This window comes from Lathamus discolor, chromosome 1, assembly GCF_037157495.1.
Source record: "Lathamus discolor isolate bLatDis1 chromosome 1, bLatDis1.hap1, whole genome shotgun sequence".
Taxonomy (NCBI): Eukaryota; Metazoa; Chordata; class Aves; order Psittaciformes; family Psittacidae; genus Lathamus; species Lathamus discolor.
In genome coordinates this window covers 94,500,607-94,527,160 of record NC_088884.1, presented here as the reverse complement: position 1 = coordinate 94,527,160, position 26,554 = coordinate 94,500,607, and the positions used below count along the sequence as shown (strand labels likewise).

The window sequence follows — 26,554 nt, the reverse complement described above, 5'->3', positions numbered from 1 at the left end:
ACCCCACAGAACAAAGGGCATCATAGTGCTGAGAAACTTTACACCACTGATCTTTAAGTGCCTTCTAAGGGCATGCTCTTTCATCAAACCAAGGTAGCAGGGAAACCTACCTCCATGTAGCAAAGTAGCTCAGGATCAGGGAGTTAATCCCACTGCCATTCACCACTCCCTATGTACCATCCTTGCACTGTTACCTAAGCAGTCAACAAAAGCAACATTTTATTAGATGACAAAGTATCAGCTAAAATAGAGCTATCTCACCTATAGAGACAGCTAAAAAGGAGTATCTCATCTATATCATAGAATCATAGAATCAATTAATGGTTAGGGTTGGAAAAGACCTTAAGATCAACTAGTTCCAGTCTCCCCGCCATGAGCAGGGACACCTCACACTAAACCATCCCAGCCAAGGCTCTGTCCTACCTGGCCTTGAACAATGTCAGGGATGGAGCATTCACAGCTTCCCTGGGCAACCCATTCCAGTGCCTCACCACCCTTACAGGAAAGAACTTCCTCCTTATGTCCAAACTAAACCTCCCCTGTTTAAGTTTGACCCCGTTACCCCTTTTACTATCATTACAGTCCCTGATGAAGAGTCCCTCTCCAGCATCCTTGTAGGCCCTCTCCAGATACTGGAAGGCTGCTATGAGGTCTCCACACAGCTTCTCTTCACCAGGCTGAACAGCCCCATCTTTCTCAGCCTGTCTTCATACGGGAGGTGCTCCAGTCCCCTGATCATCCTCGTGGCCCTCCTCTGCACTTGTTCCAGCAGTTCCATGTCCTTTTTATGTTGGGAACACCAGAACTGTATACAGTACTCCAAGTGAGGTCTCACAAGAGCAGAGTAGAGGGGCAGGATCACCTCCTTCGACCTGCTGGTCACGCTCCTTTTGATGCAGCCCAGGATATGGTTGGCTTTCTGGGCTGCGAGCGCACACTGGAGCTGGCTCATGTTCATTTTCTCATCAACCAGCACCCCCAAGTCCTTCTCTGCAGGGCCACTCTGAATCTCTTCTTTGCACAATCTGTAGCTGTGCCTGGGACTGATCCGACCCAGGTGTAGGACCTTGCACTTGTCATGGTTGAACGTCATAAAGTTGGCATCAGCCCACCTCACAAGCGTGTCAAGGTCCCCCTGGATGGCATCCCTTCCCTCCAGCGTATCAACCGAACCACACAGCTTGGTGTCATCGGCAAACTTGCGACAAAGATGTTGAACAAGACCAGTCCCAACACTGATCCCTGAGGGACACCACTCATTATTGGTCTCCACCTGAATATTGAGCCATTGACCACAAATCTTTGCCTGCGGCCATCTAGCCAGTTCTTCACCCACAGAGTGGTCTATCTATCAAATTGATGTCTCTCCAATTAAGAGACAAGGATGTCGTGTGGGACAGTGTCAAACACTTTGCACAAGTCCAGGTAGATGACAACTGCTCTACCCCTGTCCATCAGTTCCATAGCCCCTTCATAGAAGGCCACCAAATTGGTCAGGCAGGATTTCCCCTAAGTGAAGCCATGCTGGCTGTCACCAAGCACCTTGTTGTTTTTCATGTGCCTTAGCATGCCTTCCAAGAGAATGTGCTCCAAGATTTTGCCAGGCACAGAGGTGAGAATGATTGGTCTGTAGTTGCCTGGGTCTTCCATTTTCCCTTTCTTGAAAATGGGGGTTATATTTCCCTTTTTCCAGTCATTGGGAACTTCATCTGACCGCCACGGTTTTTCAAATATAATGGACAGTGGCTTAGCAACTTCATTTGCCAGCTCCTTCAGGACCCGCGGATGGATTTCATCAGGTCCCATGGACTTGTGCGTGTTCAGATTTTTAAGATGGTCTCGAACCAGATCCTCTCCTACAGTGGGCCCAAGGTCTTCATTCTCACAGTCCCTGAGTCTGCCTTCCAAGACTTGGGTGGTGTCGTTAGAGCATTTGCCAGTTAAGACTGAGGCAGAGAAGTCATTAAGAACCTCAGCCTTCTCCAATTATCCAAATATCCAAGTTAGTTTCAAAGTGTAAGGATACCAATAAGCAGACAGAAGTGAATAAATACACCAGAGTGAGAATTTACAGAAATGTAGCTACTGAGTTCTGAAAACTAAATAAGAGCAACCACAGAAAGATCCAATAGGAAATCTCTTTTATGTTATGTTCTGTTTCACCATGGGCAAGCTATCCTCAGATCTCACAGCATCCTGGAATCCTTTCTGTATGTCCTTTTGCAGGACTAGTATATATTTACAGCACATATCCTAACTTATCCAAGCATTTTATTTTGTCTCCTTTTCTGGAGTTACAAAACTGCTTAAATCTTTTTAGAGCTACCAAGCCACATCTAATTATCACTCACTGATATATCTGCAATAACTGAAATAACTAAATGTCAAGATGGAATGATTAGTATGCACACAGTATGAAAAGGAAGGCAGGCCACTGCAAGGTAATGCTGTGTTTGGCTGAAATTCATTTTGTTTACAGATAAATAAACCAACTGCCAGAATTACCATTCTGCAACTTTCCATTTTGTCTTCTCATCCAATGGTTGTTGGCAAAAACATCACCCTGAAATCACCCTGAAATAAAGCTCTTGCAATTCAATGAGTGCAGAATAAACTATGAAAGTCACACTTGTCTCCCCTTGTAAACACTGTGTTTTTTCTAACAAACTATGTATAAATGGAGCAAATAGCAGTATATTGCACAAAATTTGTAAAATTCCCCATTGCAATCATTTAAAGACAGTTTTAATGAATGCTGAGTTGAGATAAATTCTTTAAGGAACAAAATAATTTCCCTAAATAACAAAGCAAAATCAAAGCTTGCATTAGTTTCCAGAATAAGATACATGCTACCATAAAACTCAAGGTCAGCACTGAATCTCACAAGTGTTCCTTGTACGTAACCATCCTCTCAACTTTTCCTGTTAAAGAATGAGGAGAAAGATTTTTATTACTTGGGCAACCAAAAATCCAAACAACTTTTGAGTTTAAATATCAACATATTTCGTGCAAAACCCATATAAACTAGAATAATTATTTTTCACTAGGATCATGACTGAGAAACACGGTAAAATATGAAAGCATAGAACATGCCTAATATTTCTTCCTTTAGAGAGCTCAAATATGGATACAATATCAACAGGTGTTGGAGGGGTTCAGGAGGGGTTTGTTTGTTTTTTAAACAGTGTATTGTTTTAGCTGTGGCAGAAATGAAATGGCTCAAGCAGTGAAAAGCTCTTAGCCAAAGGCAAACACTACTTGTTGACTGCACAAACTTCCTAAGCAGAATCACTCAAAACTTAGCTACTAATCATGCTCAGGCTCTGCTTGCCATATGAGAGGATGATGAGCTGAAACGGCCAAGAAGTATGCAAAGAATGCAAACAATGAATTAATGCAGTTCAGAAGTGAAATTACTTTGTTTGTAATGCAGAGAACACACAGCAGTGATAAATTATTGCTTTAACATTGTAACAGCATCTGTTGCACACAGCCTTCAGGGCTGAGATCTGGCCTTTGATCTACCTCGCTCACATTGAAAAGAACAAGGTAATCCAGATAACTTTAGGACTCTCATTTGCACAGATTTAGAGAAGCTATAAAAAAAAATACTCTCAAAGAGTTGCTTATTTTGGCGGGTAGTGGGATTTGTGTTGTGTTTTGTTTCAACAAGTAAAATCGTAAGAATTAAAAAGTCCATCACAGGAAGAACTTAGAAGCTGCTATATTTGTTTTATCCATTCCACTGTTTCTGTTTGCCACAGGTAAATATACAAAAATATACTCACATCCAAAGCATGGCTGAATGAGGGCAGAAAACAGTTAATGACAGTGTACACCAACTTCTGTGACTGATATGAGAGAACCTTCCTCAGCTATTTAATTTTAGAACAATCTCTGTATACTTAAAATCCCAGCAAATTGCATGGTGTCAGAAATGTCACTTCTACAGTGCAAAAGGTCATGTCACTCAGCACAGCATCCTGGGAGAGCCTCTGAATTAAGAGTTTTGTCTTTTAGTACCTATAACTCATTAAAAACTAATTTGAAAGTCTCAAGGTTTCAAAGTACCAACAGCAAAAAGCAGAAGTTTGGAGAGTACTTAGGAATGGTACAGTCCCAGGGGGCTTGTGTTCCTGCTTTTGAAGAATTGCTTGATCATCACGCATGCTTAAAATTAAAAATAGAAAAAACATTGCAAAATTAATCCTTAAAGAATATTTCTCCAAAGATGTTAGAAAAATTTTCAAAATAAACTATTTCACTGTGTGCCTTTATCATCTGAATCTGTATATTCAGAAGAAACAAGCCAAAAAAGAAACAAATAATTATTTTAAGGTGCTCACACACATACACACGCACACACAAAGTCACTCATCCATCCTACAGGATGAAATGTCTTCGGTGGTGAACTGAAGGCAGAAGTGACAGAATGTAGAATGTAACTGTTATCCTCAATGTCTTATAACACCAGTGGTCAGTGCAAAATGTCTTTGAGGGCTGCAGTGGGTGACAAGACACTTTAAGAAGAGATCGGAAATAGACTCATTTATACATCATCATTGAGGAAATGAAACTTTGCCTTAAGGTCAAGATACCTGCATTGTATTAAGGGTTCATTAGCACGGACAAGCACTATGTGTTATAGTGTTGCAGGATGATTTTTCTTTTTGAAGGAATAAGAAATAAAGCTTCATAGGCAAGGAGAACAACAGACTGCCGAAAGACCTCAGCACAAACCCTTCCCTGATGTCTTTTTTTTTCCAATGGCAACTCTGCATATTGAGTACCTAAAGTAATAAAACAAAATTCTAGGTTTAGAAAACTTTCTAAACAAATATTCAAGTCCAGCTATTAAACATACTTTTTTAACATATTGCATATAATATACATAGATATTGCAGCACTAATTAGTTAGTGGGGAAATTTGCCTTATTTTTCACTACAGACCTTGATCCAGCAAATACCTAATGTTAAGCTTGTGCTTAAGTACTTTGAAAGTAGTTTCATGCTGAACTACCTAACTAAATTACTGAAGATGTATTCAGAAAAACATTTTGAACATTTAAACATTTTAAGTGTGCAAAGAGATTCCTCAAGCCTGGTGTGAGACTAAATGGCTAAAAGGTTTGCAATACTATCTTTCAGCAACCTTATTGTGCACCTGCCTCGCGGGACACGAATTTCCATATTCAGTATGCATTCAACATAGACATATTGCCTTTTGTTTTAAAAGTGCATCACTCATACTAACAAACTCTGCTTGAAACTGCAAGCATCTGCAGCAGTTTATATTGTTAGTTATGTGACCTGGTGCTGCAATTCTACAATCACAAGTTTGACCCAAACCCAAGGAAAGCAACTACAAGAGGGAAGTAAGGTCCCTCTGCAAGCACCACGCTGTTCTGGCTGTACACTCACTGAATGAAAATGTGGTAAAAACCTTTTCACCTCACATTTCTGTGCACATAAATGCCAAAAGAATCTACAGCTTACGAGATCTATCATATTTTTATAAACATTTTATGCAAAGTTTAAAGAAAGAGGTGCAATTGCACAACCAAGTATGTTCTCAAATAATTTACTGCTCTTGTTGCCTCTAAGATACTGCAGAGTAGATAAGATAATGTTAAACAAAAGGATAAGAAAGGGAGTTATAAATCACAAAAATCACAGTCATTGGTCTACTGCATCAGCTATGGCACCTTAGTCATAAAGGGGGAAAAATACCATAAGCAGACATAATTCATCGTGCTATGTTCACTCTGGTACCCAAGTTGTATCAATCACAATTCATTAAAAATCACGAAAATATATGTCACTATTAATATGTCCATTAACAGTGTAAAAAGCATCATGATCATAAATGACTCCTACACAAATGTAAGCCCTAAATTTAGAACATTGAACAGCTAACAAATCTAATCATTAGACATTATAAGTTGTACTATTAATATTATTAGTTAATATTAATTACTATATTAATTCATATATTTACTGCCTTTTCTTAGCTGCGTAGTATACCCAATGTAAATCTGTAATGTGTAGCCCATCTGCCAACACAGAAATTGTGTACCTTACAGCTTGAGTGCTTGGAAGCACTGATAGTCCTTATGACAAGTTTTTAATGAAATAATGCTATGCTTGGCAGTGGAACTGAGAAAAGGAATACATTAGACTGACATATACCTAATCATCCTGCAAAATATTGCATTCCAGAACCGGAGGTGGAGAGTCGTAACAGGCAGACAGCATAATGTGCTTATTTGTGTTCTCATCCTGGAACCAGTAAGAGTTAGTGTTGGCCGGCATCAATTTTCTGCCCAGAAGAATAAAAAATGCTGAGGCCTACATAAGTTCACTGTAAAAATATCAGATGATTGCCCACAAATAAATACCCTAAAAAGAAAGTGTTTGCTCCCGATTTATTTCTACAAAATCGCAAACAGCTTTGATTCGTACTGCATTCCCAGCCATGCCAAGGAACATGATGCACAACAAATATGAACCACAGACATGTTTACCCTCTGTCTCTTAGCTTCCAGATGTCTCAGTTTTATGTGCCAAACCACCTCCTCCTCTTTCAAAATCCTACTTCTAAACTTTCAAAGTCTGTTGCCTTTCTACATTATGTTTTGTGGTAGAGTAATGTAGAGTTTGAAAGGCATGTCTCAGGGGTACTTACAGGTTGTTTCCAATTAAAAATGCAACTATGTTGTTACAAACAGAAGAGCTTTTAAGCATTTAGTAGTAAAAAGAATCCAAATGATAACAGTGGCATGTTAAAATTATGGTAGCAATGTAATGATTAATTGTAATTCATAAAAGCCAGAAGTGTTCAATAAATATTTCTGCTGCATACTTCAGAGACAAAGTGGTATGTCTCAGGAAGTGGTGGAGCACTTTTCTGTATTAACTCAGGAAAATGTTAGCTAGCAGCTTTTGAAGTCCGACATTTTCAAAATCAGCAGACCCAGATAACTGAAATGCTTTAAAAGAACAAGCCAAGCATCTTTCTAGGCTGTCAGTGACTTCTGTCAACTGGCAAAGCTTCAGAAGACTAAAGAGAAGGTAGAGTTGTACCAATATGACAAGATGGGACTTTGTAAAATCCCATAGTAATTATCTGAGTAAAACACTGAGAAGAGCAAGAAATTTGCTTCTGCAAAGTCAGTCCTAGGCACAGTTATAATTCTTATGTACCCAAATAAAAAAATCAGGGTCTTGTGGTTTATATCAGTTGGAAGCAGAGACTGATGTTCAAATCAGAGTTCTGATTCAAAATACTTGTTTATAAGAATGTATTCAATTCTGTTTCTTTAAACACAGGAGAAGTGAGCCGAGACAATTACTTCTCACAGCACCAGAACTCCTTCATCCTGTTACAAATATTTGCCCTGGAAAAACACAACTTGCATCTGCTCAGGTTTCATAAAATATTCCTTCTCAATTTCCACATGCTCTCCCTCCTTCTTGTGTGAGAAAATTCAGACACACAAATATACCCCTTTGTGTACCAATAATCAGCCAAGCTTTCTTCAAACAGAACATCAATACTTCTAACTAGCTGCCTTTATTTTGGATTAAAATACTTCTTTCCTGTGTCTCATAGCTACTATAAAATATAGGATGGTAATTAACTCTACCAATTTCTACCAGATTAACATAACTTACACTGTTATATTCAACTAAAGAGAGACTTTGTTTAATCACTGGGGGTTTTTTTTGTTTGTTTGTTTTTTGGTTTTTTTCGTCCTCCACAATTGTGCTATCTCCATCTTTTTGGAACAGAACTTTTACAAAGCTCCACTCTCTCCACTCTACGTGACATGTAAAAACGTCAAGTTGAGCAGTAATCTACAAGAGCTTGAATATTTCCATCAATGTGAAAATGTTCAAATATGCAATCAGAAAGAACCAACGGATAAAAATCTTCAAAGGACACAAGTTAGTAGCCAGTGAGGAAAAGCTAAAGGTTCTCTCAGAGCCATTAATTTTGGATGATTTGCTGCTGTACACTAAGAACATGAGTCTTGCCTTTGTTTTTTGCTTAAGAACTAGATTTTTTTTGTACCAAAGAGTTTATTGCTTCCTGTAATCACGGAAAAACATCTAGCTTGACCATGCTGAGACATTTGCCTCTCAGTCTTATTCTGCTTTCCAACTAGTTTTGACAATGCTCCTTTAAAAAAAGTAATCCTGTCTTTACATTCTGTAAACCTATTGGAATATTTAGTATCTAAAGTATTCATGGAGATAGGACCAAACAAGCTAATTCATGTATGGAAAGACCATAAAAGACTAAAAATATGTAGCCACACTCTCTCAGTCAAGAGCAAAGCCCAAGCAAATCCTGAAACTCAGCATTTCTCAGGTCAGTACAGTCTATAGCCTCAATAATGGCAAAAAAAATCACATATATAGCATATATAATACATATACATATGAAAGAAAAAATGGAACAGAGTATGAGGACAGTACCATCACACAGACAAAACAGCAGTGTTTCACAGACCAACAGTTTTCTAGTTATTTTAAACACATTTATTTTAGATGAAGTTAAATCAGGTATTACTCTGATACCTCCTGAGGTATGGCTTGAAGCAAAAAAAAAGGTACTGCTGTATATAGTTCACATAAGGATTTCCAAACATAAAAGACAGCACAGGAAAAGAAATACAGGAGAAAAGAGCAAAGGAGAGTTCAAGCATGGTATCTGAGAGCGAATAAGAGACGAAAGTGTGCAATTTTGAAACAAATGTTACATTATAAAAAAAGGATTCTTTTCCCACTAAGTATCTGGCATTTTGACCTTCTAGACTTTAACTTTCCACAACTTGTGTTTGTTTCCCAAATTCTGCTTTTAAAGTAATTTGCTTTTACTGGCCTGGAAAGCATAATGGAAAGAGCAATTCCTGCAACTTTCAAGTTCACCCACAGCCTCAATGACACTACAGCTTTGGGTGCCCCCTCTTTTGAGTAGTTTCGCGTGGCTGTAATATTATAAACCGTTTACAGCCTCCCACTACTAAGAGCTGTCAAACTGACACTCTCCTGAGTGTATCCTCAGCTGTATACAGAAGCTTTAGAACTTTATTTTGAATAAGAAGGATGGCTATCTGTAAGCATTTACTGAGAAGCTGAGTTCAAGCATACATTATAAAACTAAGGAAAAAGCAAAATAAAACCAAATTACTAACATCAATGATTTCAGTTTCCTCCTTCTGACACTAGCTCCCAGTGAGAAATAACCTTCACTGCCAGGTTAGAGCTGGAAAGTGGCAGCAATGGGAGAAGGGATGCACATCAAAGCTGACGGTGAGCAGGACATTTGCATTCCCTTTGAAGTCCTTCTCCATTCATTCATAAGGGCAACTGAAAAGCAGTACAACACAGGTGGCATCAAGCCCAGGCTGATAACTTTTGATGTGAGGAGAGAAAAGTCTCTGTGGCAAGCACAAATGGGGCTCTGTGACAAATGATCTGGGCAGCCTGTGCCAGAGCTTAGCTAGCCCCTTTCAGTACACCTCAGGAAAAGGCTGGGACAAGTTCCCAAGAGTCTCTATCACCGCACCTGCCCAATATTAATCCTGTTTATTGGTAACAACCTGGTATTCTATATGAGCATTTACTCTGAAGTTGCTCAATTCTCCAGTTATGACCACCATGATAGACTATTTGTTTGTTCTTGGTTTATATGTTGCACTGAGAACTGAGGATGGCAAGACCCTGTGGGTGGCGGGGGGAGCCTTTCCTAGGGAGTATAGGAGCAAGTAAGGAGGAAAGAGGAGTGAAGCACAGGGTGAGGCAGAAAGTGGGGAAGAGGAAGGTAACCAGCCAGGAGCCTGAAGCATGCAGAGACTGGGATGTCGTGTGGGACAGTGTCTAACGCTCTTATTCACTTATTCAATTATTCAATTGCTCTTATTGATTTAGAGAAGAATTATAAGTGGCACATGGCATCAGTGAAGTGCTGTTTAGGTCATGCAAGAACAATCAGTAAGTCGCACTGACACATATTATACAGCAGTTTTTGAAAGACCAATCAATGATGACAAAAAATGAGGCATCAAAACCATAGAACAAAATGTAAACCAATTGTTCTGTAATATTAAATAATCTCTAGTTCAATCTTTTTCTCTTTCTTTAGAATTTGGAAAGTCAGATGTGTGATGTCAAGTTGACAAAAATGCTACACAGAGCAACAGGTCTTCTGTTTCTTCCTAACCACCTGTAAACCTCTCCCTAAAGACAACTACTCTAAATTACGAGTAATGACTTGCAGTGGTAATAGATGGATTAATTCTATCTGAATATCAGATCCTAGGTGCTAGAAATGTCTTAAGAGGCCTTTGAATGTGCAATGACCAAGATCCTTTCATAGATCTGAGTGAATAGCTAGTGTTAAATATAGTGAGATAGAGTAAAATTATAGGTTCAGGATTAATAATTGGCTGAGTTTATTTTGGTTTTGTTTATTTTTGGTAGGTGGTTGTTTCATTCTTGTTTCTTTTTTTTTTTTTATGATTTCAAGATTTAATTTGAAGTGTGTAATTTTATAGTAAAGTGACCCCAAAATCATATGCATGCACAGTACATAGACAAAAAAAAAAAAAAAGAAAAATGCTCTTTACTTCAAAAGCAGTTAATTTCTAACAAACAGCTAAAACTAATGTGACTTTTATCACTACTTCCTTGTACTCTGTCAATCTGAAGAGAGCTGCTTTCTGAAAATGAGCCAAGTTGTCCCACTTCTCCTTAAAACTTAATTTTGACATTAGGGGGGTTGCTGACATGCTGAGAGCAGGCAGCATTGTCTCACTGATCTTGTACTTTCTTGTCTATACATATTTGCTGCCTCATGCACCTACTTAGACTGTTAGATACTTTGGCAGCAGCTGTCTTTCTTTTCCTGTCTGACATTAAACATCAACTTAATACCTGACCAAACATTTCAGACTGAGTTTTTAAGAGAGGCATAGGCCAAGTGAGGGACCACTGGGAAGAAGTGCTGTTCCTACATCCTTTCATCCCTACTTCCCAGTGACATGCTTCCACTCTTTATTTTGCCATAGATTTCACAGTCACTAGATTCCTCCTTGAGCCAAAACCACCTGATGGGCACAACAGAAAACTAGCTCAGCAAAGAAAACTGCAAGCTGGTAAAGCTCACAAATGGACCAGTTTGATACCAGTGCTGGCACAAGAAAGGAACCAGGACCAATTATCCAGAAACAAGAGAAAAGGGAGGACAGAGCAGCACCTGAGTTTTGCCTACTCAGCTGTTTGCAACAATGTGCCCTAAGTACTGGGGTAACAGAAATAAAAATAAGTGCTTGTTATAGTAAAGAAGGGGCCAGAGCCAGGCAAAGTAATAAGTAAATTAGTTTAAGGATTAGGTTTTGTTGAAGGGGGAAATTATTTGCTTAAATATGGTATGTCAAGAACTTGATTTTGGACATGACTATGCAAAAAGTGGCAAACTGTGTCCAAGGATAGAAATGAAGAGATAATTTTTTTTCTGCCATATAAGATGTTCATGTATCTTCCCAGGAGAAGAACTTGCCTTGATCACCACACAGCCTAAAATTCACTTCTGCCTTTCTCTAGGTATTACCTACCTACAAGTTTTGGAGCTAGTTCTCACATCTTTCTAATACTTGCATGGTAAGTTTTAATCTTCTGAATCATCACCTAAAATCATTCATTCTGAATCATTATCTAAAACCACAACAAACACACCCATAGCCATATAACACAACAGCAATTTAGTAATGAGGATGCACAAGCCAGAGGAAGAGCAGGAGATGGATGCTCTTCTTCCATTCTGCCTCTGCTCAACTTGGTCTATAGCAGTTTGTGACCATCACTGGTATTTTTCCATTGCTCCAGTTCCCAATTTATGACACCAAACATGGCAAAACTGATTTTCTTAAGGCTTAGTTAACCACTGCTTTAAATTATTTCTATGCCAACAGCTGCACATCAACATTTAATGGCTGATTTAATTATCCACCCTACCAAGAATATTTTGGGGGTTGTTGTCAGATATATACTGACAGACACTTAGATTGCAGCAAAGTTTGTAAACTTGCAAAACAACTTCTTCATATCAGAGTTTCTAACTGTACAACATTCTCCAAATCCCTGGTCATTTTATAAAAATATAAACAGGAAATATTTCTTCATTGTAAATTAAGAACTTGATGGAAACTATCCCCATTGCAATTATGTTGAAATTTAGACTGGAGTTAATATGCTAGTACATTAAACATGGTAACTAACAAAATAATTAGGAACAAATGTCAGGTTAAAACAGCAATAAAAATAGTTAGAATGAGTACCTTGGAAATCATCGGTAGAAGAGTAAGTAATACAAATGCATGCTAATATTAACCACTTTTGGTAATGAAACTATCAATAATATTTAGAGACTCTGTTCCCAATAATAACATTTTAAAAAACTCAGAAACCAAAAATTGACTGGGACATCAGTTTTCTAAATTATGATTATTTATCCGAATAAGTGTAATTTTTAATTTCATCCTATTAGTCAGAAAAAAAGCTTCCAAGAAAATGGGTGATTTTTATCACCCAAACCAGAACTCTTGTGAATTTGCTAAAAGCCGTCTGTGATTAATTTGGTACAAAAACACAGAAGGAAATACAGACAGCTACAGAAATATGAATTGGTTTATAAGTATAGACAGCAAACCAGAGATGTGCACTATTAATTTACTGAAACAGTGAAAGCATTCTGGTATATCGGATTCAGGCATTCACCACAGAACATGAAGGATCCACATACATTAACATAATCAGGTACAAAGCAAACAATCAGTAGAATTTGATATCTATATAATTTTCACACATCCTCACTTCCTAACAGAACAATACTTTAAAAAGTCCTGATTTAAAAAAAGTCTAAAATGATCATAGCCATTGAAATTGAACCCTTTATGCAACCTATTTTATCTTCAACATTACAGTTTTTACAGAGGAGAAGAAAAATAGCTGCAGAGAAAACTTATTTCATCTTCAGTAGCTATTCTTCCAATCAACAAATTTGGTAATGATTCCATATTTAGGGTAAGAGCTTTTCCAGTGGGAATGATTTCACTATTTTCAGTATTTTAGGGAGAGGGGTATTATTATTTTAACATAAGGTAAAGCATCTTTCAGTTCTTAGAGTCAACTGTCTTCACCATGATGACACTTGAACACTGATTTAAATGTTTGCTTTATATTAATGAAATCAGGAATATAGTGTTTACAATATTCCTTTGAACTCTTGATTAAAATACATACATAAACAGATATATATTAATATATGTGAGAATTTGATCATTTTGATCTACGTTCTTGATGCTTTGATTTCAGTTTGCTTTGAAGATGGCTCAAAAAAGAAATTTCTAACATATGCCCCAATACCATTATTTGCATAAGAGATCCTGAACAACTATCAAAATTCATGTCATTCTAATAAAAAGGGAGACAATTGCTTTAAACTGATCCACACTCTCACAAAAAATTATAGCAATCATGTGGTTTAGAGTCCCTTAGGCTGCATTAAATTTTTCACATTATAGAATCCATTACACCTGACAATTCAAAAATTTCCCAAATTATTTTAAGAGGTCAGCCAAGCAGTAGTGGTGACAAAGGAGCAAATAGTTTAAGTCTTTCCATCTATTAATTCAATAGAGACATTTTCATGTACCAAATATGCAAATCTATGTATCAGTTCAGATTTTCTCTAGTGCCCAACTCCAAATGAAAGGTTACTCACATATTTGTGTCTGCTTTTTAAAAAGCCACAGTATTCAATAAGCTGCCTCCCTGAGAATTTAAATCACTGGTTCTGAAAAATCAACAAGGAAGCATAGCCTCCAGCCACTTTCAGAAATGGACCTTTTTTGCCACTGTTATGCACTATGTTTAGTGTTAAAACCAGATTTGATATCTGGTCATCATGAAGAGATTGTGACCTAGTATTCATGAAAATAATTCACCTGCCTAAAAAAAAAAAAAAAAAAAAAAGAGTTGCTGTGTTATTCTATGCATATATTATATAAAATGAGAACAAGCATGTAACAAGAAGGAAAAAATATCTAAATAGCTTATAGTAGTATGACTATGAAACTGAAGTCAGACCACTGAGAATTGGCTGCAAATCCCCTGCAGAACAGGCCTGTTGGAGGGTTGGGGTGGGGAAGACTTGATTGCAAAGACAAGCAAGAAAAGAATTTACATGACAGTCAACTTTACCTCAAGGCTTACAGGACTGTGCTGCAGGGAGACTAACACACCACCTCTCACGTGCTGAGGTACAGCCTTTCCTATGTGCTCCTGAAGCTTAGACTCAGAGGGACAACACTGATTAATGAATTACTCTGTTGACAATATAACTTTTGTAAGACTGCTTTCTTCAGATTTTGCACAAAGGCTATGCAAGGAAAAACACAATTCTTCATTTAATGCTTTATAATAATATGTTTACTTGGCACTGTTTCATTTTTTATTTTTTATTTTTTTACATTCCTATTTGCATTCAATTTTTCTCTAACTAAACCAAAATCCCAATTTATACATACATATGTACACCACTTATCTCAGACAGAGGCTCTTTTTTATTCCCCACAAAAAATTATACGTGGAAAACTTTTCCATACTACCCAGCATAGTAAAAGTAAGGGCGAAGCAATACTGTATTCTCACAAGTGTGCGCCTGAGCAGTTCTGAGGGCAGCAGTGTCAGATCCTTTACAGCCACTGAGAACTATAAGGCAGTTATGAATCAGTAACTGTACAACATCCCTGAGCACAGATCAGTTAAATCTATTTCATGTCAGGCTAACCTACACTATGAAACATGTAATTGGTTATGCCTTCTGCATTATGTCCAATCTAGCTCAGATTTGCATTGTAAACAAATCAATTTGCCACTTTAATTGTTTAGCTCTGAGTCAACTTACAGGGCTGAGAGGGCAGACAAAACATAATAAATGGCTTCTTGTCCAGACTTTATCACAAGGAGCTGAACTAAATAACTTACGAGCCCAGTCAGTTCTATTGAGTTATGAACTAGCTCTTCCTCCAGAGTAAATTAAAATTCTTATTGCATTCAAAAAGCCTAGTGAACACATTTTATTACTATTGCAGGGAAGTGCAGAAATAATGGAGGTAGAGCTAAGGTAAATATATAACCTGATGCCTCTCCAGTGGATTGTTTGCTAAACCTCGTAATTTTATGCACTGGTATTTGAATGTTATATTTTCTGCCTGTGTATTCAAAAGGCTCAACAGAAAAACACAAGTTGCTGCGACATGGCAAAATGAGAGCTTTGTGATGACAGAAGAAGCTACTGCAAACAAAGAATACGTCCTAAAAGCAATGACAATTTTCTGCTACATTTTCCTATAAGCAATCTCATCCCAATTCAGGAACAATGGGCATTTTAGTTAGCATTTGGGAAAGGAGCAGAGAGCATAAAGTAATAGAAACTAAGTAAATGGGAAAATTATAGTCTAGATTCCATTTTAGGAAGCTGGCATTTGTTCTATAATAGAAATTAATACTATTAGAAACATAGACTTAACTGTAATAGTTTATATATACAATGAACAGAGAAACACACACTTTATTACCAGAGAGAAAGTACGAAGTCCCTAAATGGCATAAGCACACAGAGATGAATGTTTGTCATATGCAATATGAAGGTTAACTAAAAAGGTGGCTGCGTCATTCTGAAGTTTCAGGAAGGCAACAGGTTAAAATTCATCCCCCCAGTGGCAAAATTCTTGTTAATTTCAGTAGGTCTAGGATTTTGTACAAGTCAAAAAACAACAATTTCAATAACTGAAATACTCAGTGATACAGAGACAGAACAAGGATAAATATTATCCTTTGTCAAATAAAAAAATCTGACCTTTGAACAAAAAGAGAATCTATTCCATATCTTTTTTTCTTCAGTGAGTAGATGAACTTACAGCCATCCCATGCATGAATAACAAAATATATTTTAAGTTGCTAATTAATAAATGTCAAGCCAAGTGAAAATCAGAAATGCTGATTTGAATCCCCAAAGGGTCAAAATTAATACTAACCTCGTAAGTTAAATATTCAACACAGTAAGATTTTGGAAATGACTGGACACGCTCTTGAGAAAAACATGAGAGTAGTGTAACTAATGGGACTCTGAAATACAGAAAAATCAAGATGTCAATGCGAACTGAGCAATAAGAAACAAGCTAATCTGTAAATTAATTCAAAAAATAACTAAACTGATCAATAAGAATGCATATGAAATAAAAATATCAAAACTAAATGAGAAACCAGGCTCTATTACACATCTGCAGAGCACACTTTTAAAAGATTCTAGCAAGTGGAGTAAATTAAAAAAAATAATAAATCTTGCATATGAAATAAAACCCAATCAAGCCTCAATAGGAAAGAATGTTATAGCAGCCATCTTACAGAAAATATCAGCATTTAAGGAATTGAAAGCTTGTTCAATTCAGAAGAATATGAAAGCCTATACAAAAGACTATGAAAACCTCCCTCATGGGAGAACCAACCTAAAATAGAACTTAAGAGCACTAAAAAAAGGATTTCAGGAGTGCCTTGTAAAGAGCTTTCAGAGCAAAAAGTTTGAAAATACATAAAAGGAACAAGCCAAAAAGGAATTCAGAGGGACAGTTTGAAAACAGAAGTGTACCTGAGATGCCATATGTGTATATAATGCCATAGCACAGAGGCTCAGTCACTGCTTTGCGTTGCTGGTCCTTGCTGAAAATGTTGGACGGATCTCATACTCACTCTTTGTAGCAGGAAAGGTCAGAGGAACTACATCAGCTTGGTATAAACAAACAGTATTAAAGCAAATAGATATATCGGATGTCCTTAAGTCTGGAAGGCACAACAGCATAAACCTGAAAGTGTTGTAGAGATTCACCCTGAAATGTCATTACTGCTGTCTGAGGTGCCCAGCACCACTGGACATTACAGCTAGACACTGTGGCAGAGTACAATGCAACTGTCAGCTACAAAAAGGGTTCACAAGAAAAACCTGAGATCTACACACTTCTGAATCTGACTTCCATCCTGTTGTCGTGGTTTAAACCCAACCACAAACCTCGTTCACTCACTCCCCCCCTTCTTGCCCTCCCCCTGCTCCTGGAGGGAAAGAGAGGAGAATCGAAAAGAATGCAACTCCCATGGGTTGAGATAAGAACAGTTTAGTAAGTAAGGTATAACACAAATCACTACTGCTACCACCAATAATAATAATAATGATAAAGGAAATAACAAGAGGAAAGAATACAACACCTCAACACCAGCCGACCAATAACTCACCCCACTCCCCCCAGCCGAGCACCGACTGATACCTCATCCAACCCTGCAGTCCCTCTAGCCCTTCTGGGTAACTCTCCGTTACCTCCTGGGCATGACGTGCTGTGGTATGGAATACCTCTTTGGTCAGTTTGGGTCAGGTGTCCTGTCTCTGCTTCCTCCCGGCCTCCCCTCGTCCCTGGCAGAGCATGAGGCTCAGAAAGTCCTTGGCCAGACCAAACATTCGAGCAGCAACTGAAAACATCGGCGTTATCAGCACTGTTCTCAGGCCAAAAGATCAAAGCACAGCACTGTACTAGCTACTAAGAAGGAAAAAAATGACTGCTACTGCTGAACCCAGGACAGTATCCACCCTTTATTCCATACCATTCACGTCGTGCTCAGATCCCACATTTTCAATATACCATCACTCTCAGTGCACTCTTATCTTAGTGCATGAACCAATCCCTATAAAGCTGCTGAGTCCATCTGGTCCATGATGTCAGGCTCCATCTCTTGTAACAGTCTCTCAGAGCAGGAGAGGCTGTGTGCAGTGTTCACACTCATGAATAACCTGGGCAATAGTGTCCATTGCTAAGTCCACCCCTCGATCATGAGTCCGTCTCTATGTTGCATCTCTGCCCTGATGGCCTGAAGTGCCATGGGCCCACCAGGCTCAAAATAATTCACTGTCCCCTTCAGCAGTTTCTGCAGCTTGTTGCTGGGGACTCCATAGAGCTGCCTTCCATCTCCGATGCTTCCAAAGCATTGGAGGGGTCCAGTGGACCAGATACTCGCTCATACTGTCCCACACACCCTGCCACTCATGACTGTCCAGCTTTGGGGAAAATCTCCTGCTCCTCCTGTATCGTCTAACTCTAGACAAGACCCGAACCCGACTGTGGTTAACTTCTGAGATCAGACAAAATGGTGGTGGGTAGAACATACTCTTGTGCGTGTGTGCCAGCATGCTGATCCCCATCACAATCAGCAGGGAGGTCCCAAGGGTGCCCAAAGGCCATTCAAACCCTTCAGAACTCTCCAATGACGCTGCTGTGCTTGTCCCTGGGGCTGGTGCAGCTGCTGTGCTTGCCGGCTCTCCCACCACCAGCTTCTCTCTTCCTGGGTGCAGCTCTTCCTCCTCTGCCGTGCTGGGAAATGCTGCGTGCACTGCTGCGTCCTCATGGGGCGAGGCGGGCGGCTGCCGGGGGACGCTCTCGGCCACCGCGGGGCTGCGCTCGGCCGCGGGGCTCGGCTCCTCCACGGGGCTCGGCTCCTCCGCGGGGCTCGGCTCCTCCGCCGCCCCCTCCCGCCGCTCAGCAGCCGCCTTCCTCCCGGCCTCGGGCCCCTCTCCCGCCGCCGCCTGTTCCCCGGGGCCGCTCTCCCGGGCCGCTTCGGCCGCCGCCGGCTCCCGGGGCCGCTCCCCCTCGGCTCCCCGCAGCCTCACGAAGACGGAGGCGAGGACAAGGGCCAGGACGGTGAAGAGCAGCGGGACGGCCAGGTACAAGCCCACGGCCACGGCCATGACGCCCTGCTGCTGGAGCCCAACCGTATTACAAGTCGTTGCCATAAAGTACAGTGAAACAAGAACCTTAGCCCAAGCCCCACACTTGATAAACACTAACACAGCAAATACCGGCTCTAAGTAACGTACAGCATTCTGAAACTGTGAGAGCAAGAGAAACAACTTTGAGGGCCAATAAATCAGCATTGTGAAGACTATTAATCCAATCATCTCTGTCATTATCTCAACCCTTCGAGCCCCACATTGGGCGCCAAAAAAGAACTCCTCCCTGGCGGAGCATGAGACTCAGGAAGTCCTTGGCCAGACCAAACATTCGAGCAGCAACTGAAAACATCGGCGTTATCAGCACTGTTCCCAGGCCAAAAGATCAAAACACAGCACTGTACTAGCTCCTAAGAAGGAGAAAAATGACTACTGCTGCTACTGAACCCAGGACACCTGTTAAGACAGTGAAGTTTATGGTAAACAGAGATAGCATGTGAATAAGAATAGTCTATCCAGAAAGAGTCAGCATACCTCCTGTAAAAGGAAATCCTGGCTCACTAATGTGCTGAATATCTTTAAGGGTATCAACAAGCAGGAAGATGAAGATGATCCAGAATACTTAACATATCTTAATTTCAAAAAGGTGCATGAAAAGTCTCTGCTGGCTTGGACACATCCCACTTCAATGGTGGGATGAGAAAGAGCAACCTTAGCAGGATTCACTGCCCCTCTGCTAAGAGCTTGCATAGTCCTCATCAAATCAAAAGTGAGGAGGCATCTCTTCAACGAGAGAGAGAGAGAGAGAGAGAGAGAGAATAATCCACCAGTTGTCAAAAACAGTTACACTTGAATGGCTGGATTTAAAGCAAAAACAAACACAGCACACAAAACCACAAGACAGGGACTTTTTTGTCTGCTGTTATTCTATAAAAATTCTAAGCCTCCATGAGACTCATGGGGTTTGACTCAGTACAGAGAAGCACAGCACACTCTCACAAAAGTATTCAGACAGAAATTAAGGTGCCCTGGCAGTCACAAGTACTTTGTCACTGCAACAACACAGATATGATTTTGTCTCCGGCAAGAGTTCAGCACTCCCTAGAACTTTCTCATAGAACTACTCTGAGAAGGAAATAAGTAAATGAAGCCCAACAAGTCCTTATTACAGATTTTTAATGTCTCTGGTCTTGCTTCTTTCACAGAATCAAAAAGAAGATACAGCTTTCCCTCCCCCATAACAGGTAGGTAGTTTGGAAAGTAGCCCATGTGTACAATCATCTTGTCTGCTTACTCAGGAAAAATACCGCTGCTCTTTCAATGCCTCAGTAATCTAGGACTGCAAAGCCCACTCTTTACCAATTCATTTAGGTCGCCCTGTTTTGGCTTTGAAATTCTTCATGAGCCTACCCATGTTGAGCTGTTTCCTCACTGTTCTTAGCTTATACACAAAGTCATGTTAGTCATGCCTATATTAATTACGGCAGTGCTTCCTAAGAGCTGGAGTAAAGGAAGCCTAGATGCTCCTTCAAAAATCCCAGATGCAGCATCCCTGGGAAAAAATAAATAATTATCTCAGTAAGGAAGAATCTCAATTCAATCAGTTTCTATTCAGGCCTTGCTCATAAAATTTCAGTCTTGAGTAGCAAGCCAACTTCAGGAAATGCTAAGTAATAAGCAGGGATTACACTCTCTCATAAAACACTTTTCAGTTCTCAGGTGGCCCATTAGTCATTCCTCCCAAGTCAAGATTTCATATTTAACTAGTTTGAAAAGATCAAAGCAGAAGTTTCTTCATCATTTTCAACTTGATAGCATTTTGCATTCAGACCTGGAATTAAAACCAGTGTTACTTCATTTCCTGTATCCAATTTCCATTTTACATTAATTTTGTTCTTTATAGCCACAATCAGAAGAAGGGATCAAAAATGTGAAAAAGAGCTGTTCTCCAACCACTACGCAGATCTTACCATCATTTATTGCATTATCAATAAAAGGGGCTAGCAATAACTGTTGCCTCTAAAGGAGAATCAAATAAGCTCTGTTTATAGTACAGCCAGCAGCAAGATGACTTTACTAATAGGTAACAAATTGCCAATCTGATTGTAGCCAGCTGTCTAACGAAAAACTGGAATCATGCATTGATGATTTGGAGAGCTTGCTTTTGTAAAATGTTGGCTGGGTGCAGCACTATTTATACGCAGCCTATCCGTGTACTGCATTTGAGATGAAGTGATAGCTGCCATCTTAAAACCATCTCTACCATCGTAAAATCATCTCTGCCATCAAATCATACAACCTAGGTATATTTTAAAATTCATTTTGATTTTAATTAGGACAGTGAAAACTCAAGAGTCCAAAATAAGCAGGTATGCCAGTCTACTGTTTAAGATGGCAGTCTTCAAAAAGACTCTGTCAGCTCTTGCATTTATTCTATTCTACTTTGATAGGCTTAAACCAGATTTGCAATGACATAAACATGGACGCTTTCTTGGGCTCCCCCATCTTGGTGATCCTACAGCCTGATTAGGAGGGCTTGGGAGGCAGGGGTGAGGAAAGCAGAACAGAAAGGGCACTTACTTACTCCTTGCCACTCTCTTCCAGCCGCTCAAGCTGACTGCATGCTGGCGGACTTTCATTTCCCAGGTCTGCAATTGCTTGCCCCAGTTATATCTGTCTCAGAGGGCACCCTCTTCCCTGCAGATGCCTAAGCAGAGTTATCAGGTTTGAAATGCAAGTGAAGGGAACAAAAAGCACCAAGTTTGACTGACTCTCTTTGCACCTCCACCTGAATGCAGATTTTTATCTCTCTTTTATCTATGTAAGACTTGTAGGTGCACTGCTTTCTCCCTCTCTAGAGCTTCTTCATCCATTCTTCATCCACACAGAGATAACAGGTTTGCTCCATCCCTACGCAGCCCCTGCAGCTGGCAGTCTGATAAAGGATGAGCTATCCTGCAGCAACCTCTCTAGCAAGCTAAAGCAAACGCAGTTAACGCCTCCATCTAGCAGGAGACAAAGTAGCTTCTGCATTTTCATGAGGGAAATCAACAACACAGAAGCAAGACATAGAAAATGTATTTGTCTCTCTCCAACACTCTTTAGTTCAGGCTTTCCTCTGGTCCCCAGTACAGACGTGGAAATTTGGTTTGGCACGTAGATAAATTTCATTACTTTCTGAATAATTAATATTAAAAACAAATAATAACAGATTTTGGACTATTCATAGTAGGATTTTCTGGTTTCAGCAGATTTCTTACATCTGAGGACCAAACCAAGGATATCATTAAAGTTCCAATCAAGTACATAAGTTAGCGGCACAAGCCTTGAGATGAACAGCCCTCTGAAACATGGACACAGCCTCTTAACCACAGCAAAACATATTTTCTTTTAAAAATGCTTTCTTTCAAATAACGTATGTAGACATATGTCAGTGACATTACAGGCTCAAATCAAAATGAAAGGATAAGATAGCCTGAAGAAGCTACACTAGTTTAGTAACTGGTGAGGGTCAAAGGGGTTACAGAAGCGCTACTGGCTTTCCACACGTATGGCTCCTGTTTGCCATAGGAAGACAACTCCTGGCAAACCACTCACTTTTAATGAACTTCATTTAAGAAACAACTGCTCTCAGAATACAGGGCCAAAGAAATGGGTTGTCTGCTCACATTATTATTTTAGCATTCACAAGTAAGTCTCATGAACTTATGGCTTTGCAGAAAGAAAAGATGTCTTGAGTAAGAAAAATAGTGACAGCACTCTGCATACATGGACCAAATGCCTTGCTGCAGCACACAGACTACATTTTGATCTTTACGTAGTGTAAGATTTTTCAGAATAACAGGAACACAGTTTTGGAGTGCCCATATCGTTATTTCTTCCCCTTCTTGTCACATATCACCACCTTTAGCACAACAGCTCTTCCCGGCACTAACAGAGGCCTGGAGTTTAAGGGTATTTATTTTTTGCCTTTCACAGAGCAAAAAAAAACCAAACAAAAACCCCCAACAACTGGCCCAAGGCTAACCAGCCCTGATGGAGGTGAGCTAATGCAAAAGGTCCCACAAGAGGTCACAGTTAAGCACTGACAGTTTTGCATACATTTTAAAAACACAGACACAAGGACTAGTTAAAGTATGAGTTTAAAGAATTTCATTCATTCCTTACTATAGTAAAAGTATGTATTTTACCAGAAAATTCCCAGATTTGGTAATGTATTGGCTAGTCTTCACTAAAACCACAGATTCAAAAAACAACTGTGTTCCTTTTATTAGGTGTCCTACTGGCAGCACTGAAAGAAGGATGAAAGCAAATACAGTTCACACACCTTGTCTAAAGTACTGTTTCAAGTTCACCAGAACATCTTTGTACAGAGTGCAGATGCCTGGGTGCTGGTAGAGGGTTGCAGGGCAGCTGGGGCTGTCCCATGCATGTCAAGGCGGTTCCATCCAGCTCACTATAGGGCATGGCTGCAGCTGTCAGCCGCACCAGTGCTGCCTCAGGGAACATGTACTTAAGAAAGGGAAAAAACACCACACAGGCAGTGACTTGTGAAGAAAATGTGTGAGTTCCATAGAGGAGCCAAGTGGAGCCTTGCTAAAAGGGGAGGAACAAGCTGTTTTAATTTTGTCATTGCTTTCTCCCTCCAAATCTATTTTAACTGGTAAAAAATTAATTTTCCCCAAGTGAAGCCTGGTCTACAGTGATTGACAACTGATCTTCCCATCTCTATCTCAACCCATGACCTTTACTGTCTCATTTTCCTGTTATGTCCTGTTGAGGAAGAGGAGTGGAATAGTGGCTGGGCATGCAGCTGGCCAAGGTCAGCCTACTACAGTAACTGCATTTCTACAGTTACTAATCTTTAGGCTTTTCTAAATATCTCTTTCAAATCAGTTCCAGATTAATGTGAGAGCTCATTTTAGTGCTTCTTAGTTTTAAGGACAAGACAACAAGCTAAAAAAGGGTTTGGAAGTCCATGCTAACATCCAACATGCCATCTAAGTAGCAAGAAAACCATCTCTTAGCAGAGACATCTTTTTCTTAAAGGTGTATTAAGGATGGTGGTGTTGGTGATGTGCAGTCTGACAGCGTTCAAGCAGTCTGACTGTACTCACTCATCACAAATCCTGGACAATTCCACCAATCTTCTGCCCCAAACTTTTTTTTATATTCACACTAATAATGGAGACAAAATTGAGCTATTTTAGGCACTTAAGGGACTTCTTCATAGCACTGTTATTTCGTATTTACAAAACGAAATGCTACATTGTTAAAAAATAATGACCTTTGTACTTTTATAACATGGGGAAGTGCTTGAACATTTGAAATTAACAAAATTATACAATATACCAAGAACTGGGGTTCCTGGAGATTAGTCATTATTTTACAGAAAACTTGTGGGGAAGAGGTGAACTTTCAACTGTGATTTTAGAGTCACTGGTTAACACACTGGATAAGCAGTCACAATTTAAGAAAGAAAGTTCAAGGAGAAAGAAAATAATTTGAAAACATCACCAGTTTCCTGAGCTTTTGGGGGAGCTAAAAATACACAAAACAACTGGGAAATACCACATTTTCCTCATACACAAGAGGGGCAAACATGAAAATCAGGCTTTTGCAATAGATAAGTTAAAGGCATTTAAATGAAAGAAAGTGAGAATCAGAAGCAGCAGAGAATGATGTTTTAACCCCCTCTCTCCTGTCAGGTCCTTATTTTGTCCTTCTTTCCCCCCACACCACTGTCTTCTATAGACTTCTGCCATCTTCCTACCTGACCCCAACATAGGAAGAGTTTCTAAGGGCCTAATACTAAAACTTGTACTCTCCCCGCTCTTGAATTTTGTAACCTAAGATTTATGGGAGATTTTACTTGTTAACGGAGACCAACATCTAGCAACCTATCACACCCTTCTAACCATCACCCATTGGTAGGTCATCCTCAAACTCTTATCACCACTTATTTGCCACTCAGAGACAGTCTACTCCTTGAGATTCAGCCACACTGCAATCATCATACTACAGATGTACCTAAACCAGTTAGTCACAGGCTAGCTCAGGTTCTGCTGGCAGAGTGGTAGACAACTCTGCACAGGATGCAATACCCAGCTGCACAGGGTCAGGCTGTTTAGCTTTCTGCACTGGCAAAACCCCTCAAGCTACTTTTTTTAAGGCAAGCTAAGCGCTCCTGCATGAGCACAGTCACAGCAGGGACTGCAATGTAGATATACTCCAAAAAATGTACCTGCAAAGATTCGCCCTCAGAGAAAAAAGGCAATTAATTCCCTAAACCAAAATGGATCCCTGAGGATCTGTGCAGAGGTCATGAAGTTTTCTCTACTTTAATGCTGTCCACAGCACAATAACGTCATGGAGCAAGTTCTCAACAGCTGCCACAGTTTGAGGGGTTTGTATGTCACAGAAACAGACAGTTTGTAAAACCAGTCTAAAACTGTGCTCATTAGACACCCATCAGAATTTCTGCAGACTGGGAATGAATGATGTTGTGGCGACCAACTGTTCTACTTCCCTTCTGTGGACACTCATGGTGGTAATGCTCTCAAAAGGAGACAGGCTGGAGATGTGACAGAAGCACTGGACCTTACCAGTGGGCACCCAACCTCCTTTACACTGAGGATTTTTGGTAAGTTCTGCTGGAAGGTGCAAAAGGACAAGGGAAGTTTTACTGACTTAGCAGAAAGAAAAAGTCTGTGCATTCAAACACTTCTTCTGGAGAACATAAGCACTGGTCACACCTTAGGAAAAAAATCATACCAAAGGCAATGACAATATTGTGTACAAAAGCCACCTATACTCAAAGTAGTGACTGTTCTCTGTGTTGCTGGAGCCAAATACTTCGTATAGTTGCCACATGCAAAAAAAATTCCAAAGCATTTTGCACATTTAAAATGCATATAATAGAACTGAAAAAGACCTTCTCAATGCAGTGCAATACACAAGTAACTGCAAAGAAACAATTGTGTGGTTTTCTGCCTCCTGGGTAGTTAACACTGCTTTTAATTTCCTCTCTGTCTTTTCATATTATCATCTGCAAAAGCTCACGGCCAAGAGTTTGCCCTGGTAATAGCTGACTGTTCTCTTTGATATCATCACTCCTTGCTCTTCATGGACAGGCCAATATTCATTGTGATTAGCAAGGGACAGCCCTGTCTATCCAGATTAGTCATGAATAGTTAGCAATTCACTCCATGCACCATCACTAATTGCTGGAAAAGAAAATGTCTGCATTTGTTTTTTAAACAAAAAAAAAAAGACCATGATTTTCTCTCTCCAGTGAAGGCAACAATGCTTCTCTGGTGTTCAACAGAACTGGTGAGAATTTGTTTCTATCTGTAACTGCAAGAAATAATAACTTATTGGTTAGGGGTTTTTTTATTCTTTGAGATTTAATGTTCCATGAACCTGTACTAAAAATCACTTTCTAAAAAGACGCAGAAAGGTATTATTCAGGGAACTCAAAGTTATCCCAGTCTTTAAGCTGCATGACCATGCATTCCTAGATGATAATCCTACGGAAAATGTAGTGACAAGCCCTACTATGTTGTGAATGAGCGAGGTGTGGGTGAGCATGCATGCCTAGTCCTACAAAGACATGAAGGTATTATTTCTATTCCCAGTTTAGCACATGTTCTTAAAAGAAAAAAAAACAAACCACCACATGTTTAAAAAGGATACAGTTTTATCTTCCACTGTATT

General features: G+C 39.6%; 1 protein-coding gene across 11 annotated transcripts in view; it reads right to left on the bottom strand.

Annotated features, from left to right (window-relative positions):
* LOC136007268 (uncharacterized) overlaps positions 1-18,883 on the bottom strand; it is a 161,253-nt gene extending 142,370 nt beyond the window's left edge. For all 11 annotated transcript variants that reach the window (XM_065665187.1, XM_065665181.1, XM_065665183.1 and 8 more), the window contains exon 1: positions 17,719-18,883. In XM_065665187.1, coding sequence (XP_065521259.1) covers positions 18,008-18,856 — 849 coding nt within the window. In that variant the 5' untranslated portion in view covers positions 18,857-18,883 and the 3' untranslated portion in view covers positions 17,719-18,007. The remainder of the gene's footprint in view (positions 1-17,718) is intronic.
* Between the last annotated feature and the right edge of the window lie 7,671 nt (positions 18,884-26,554).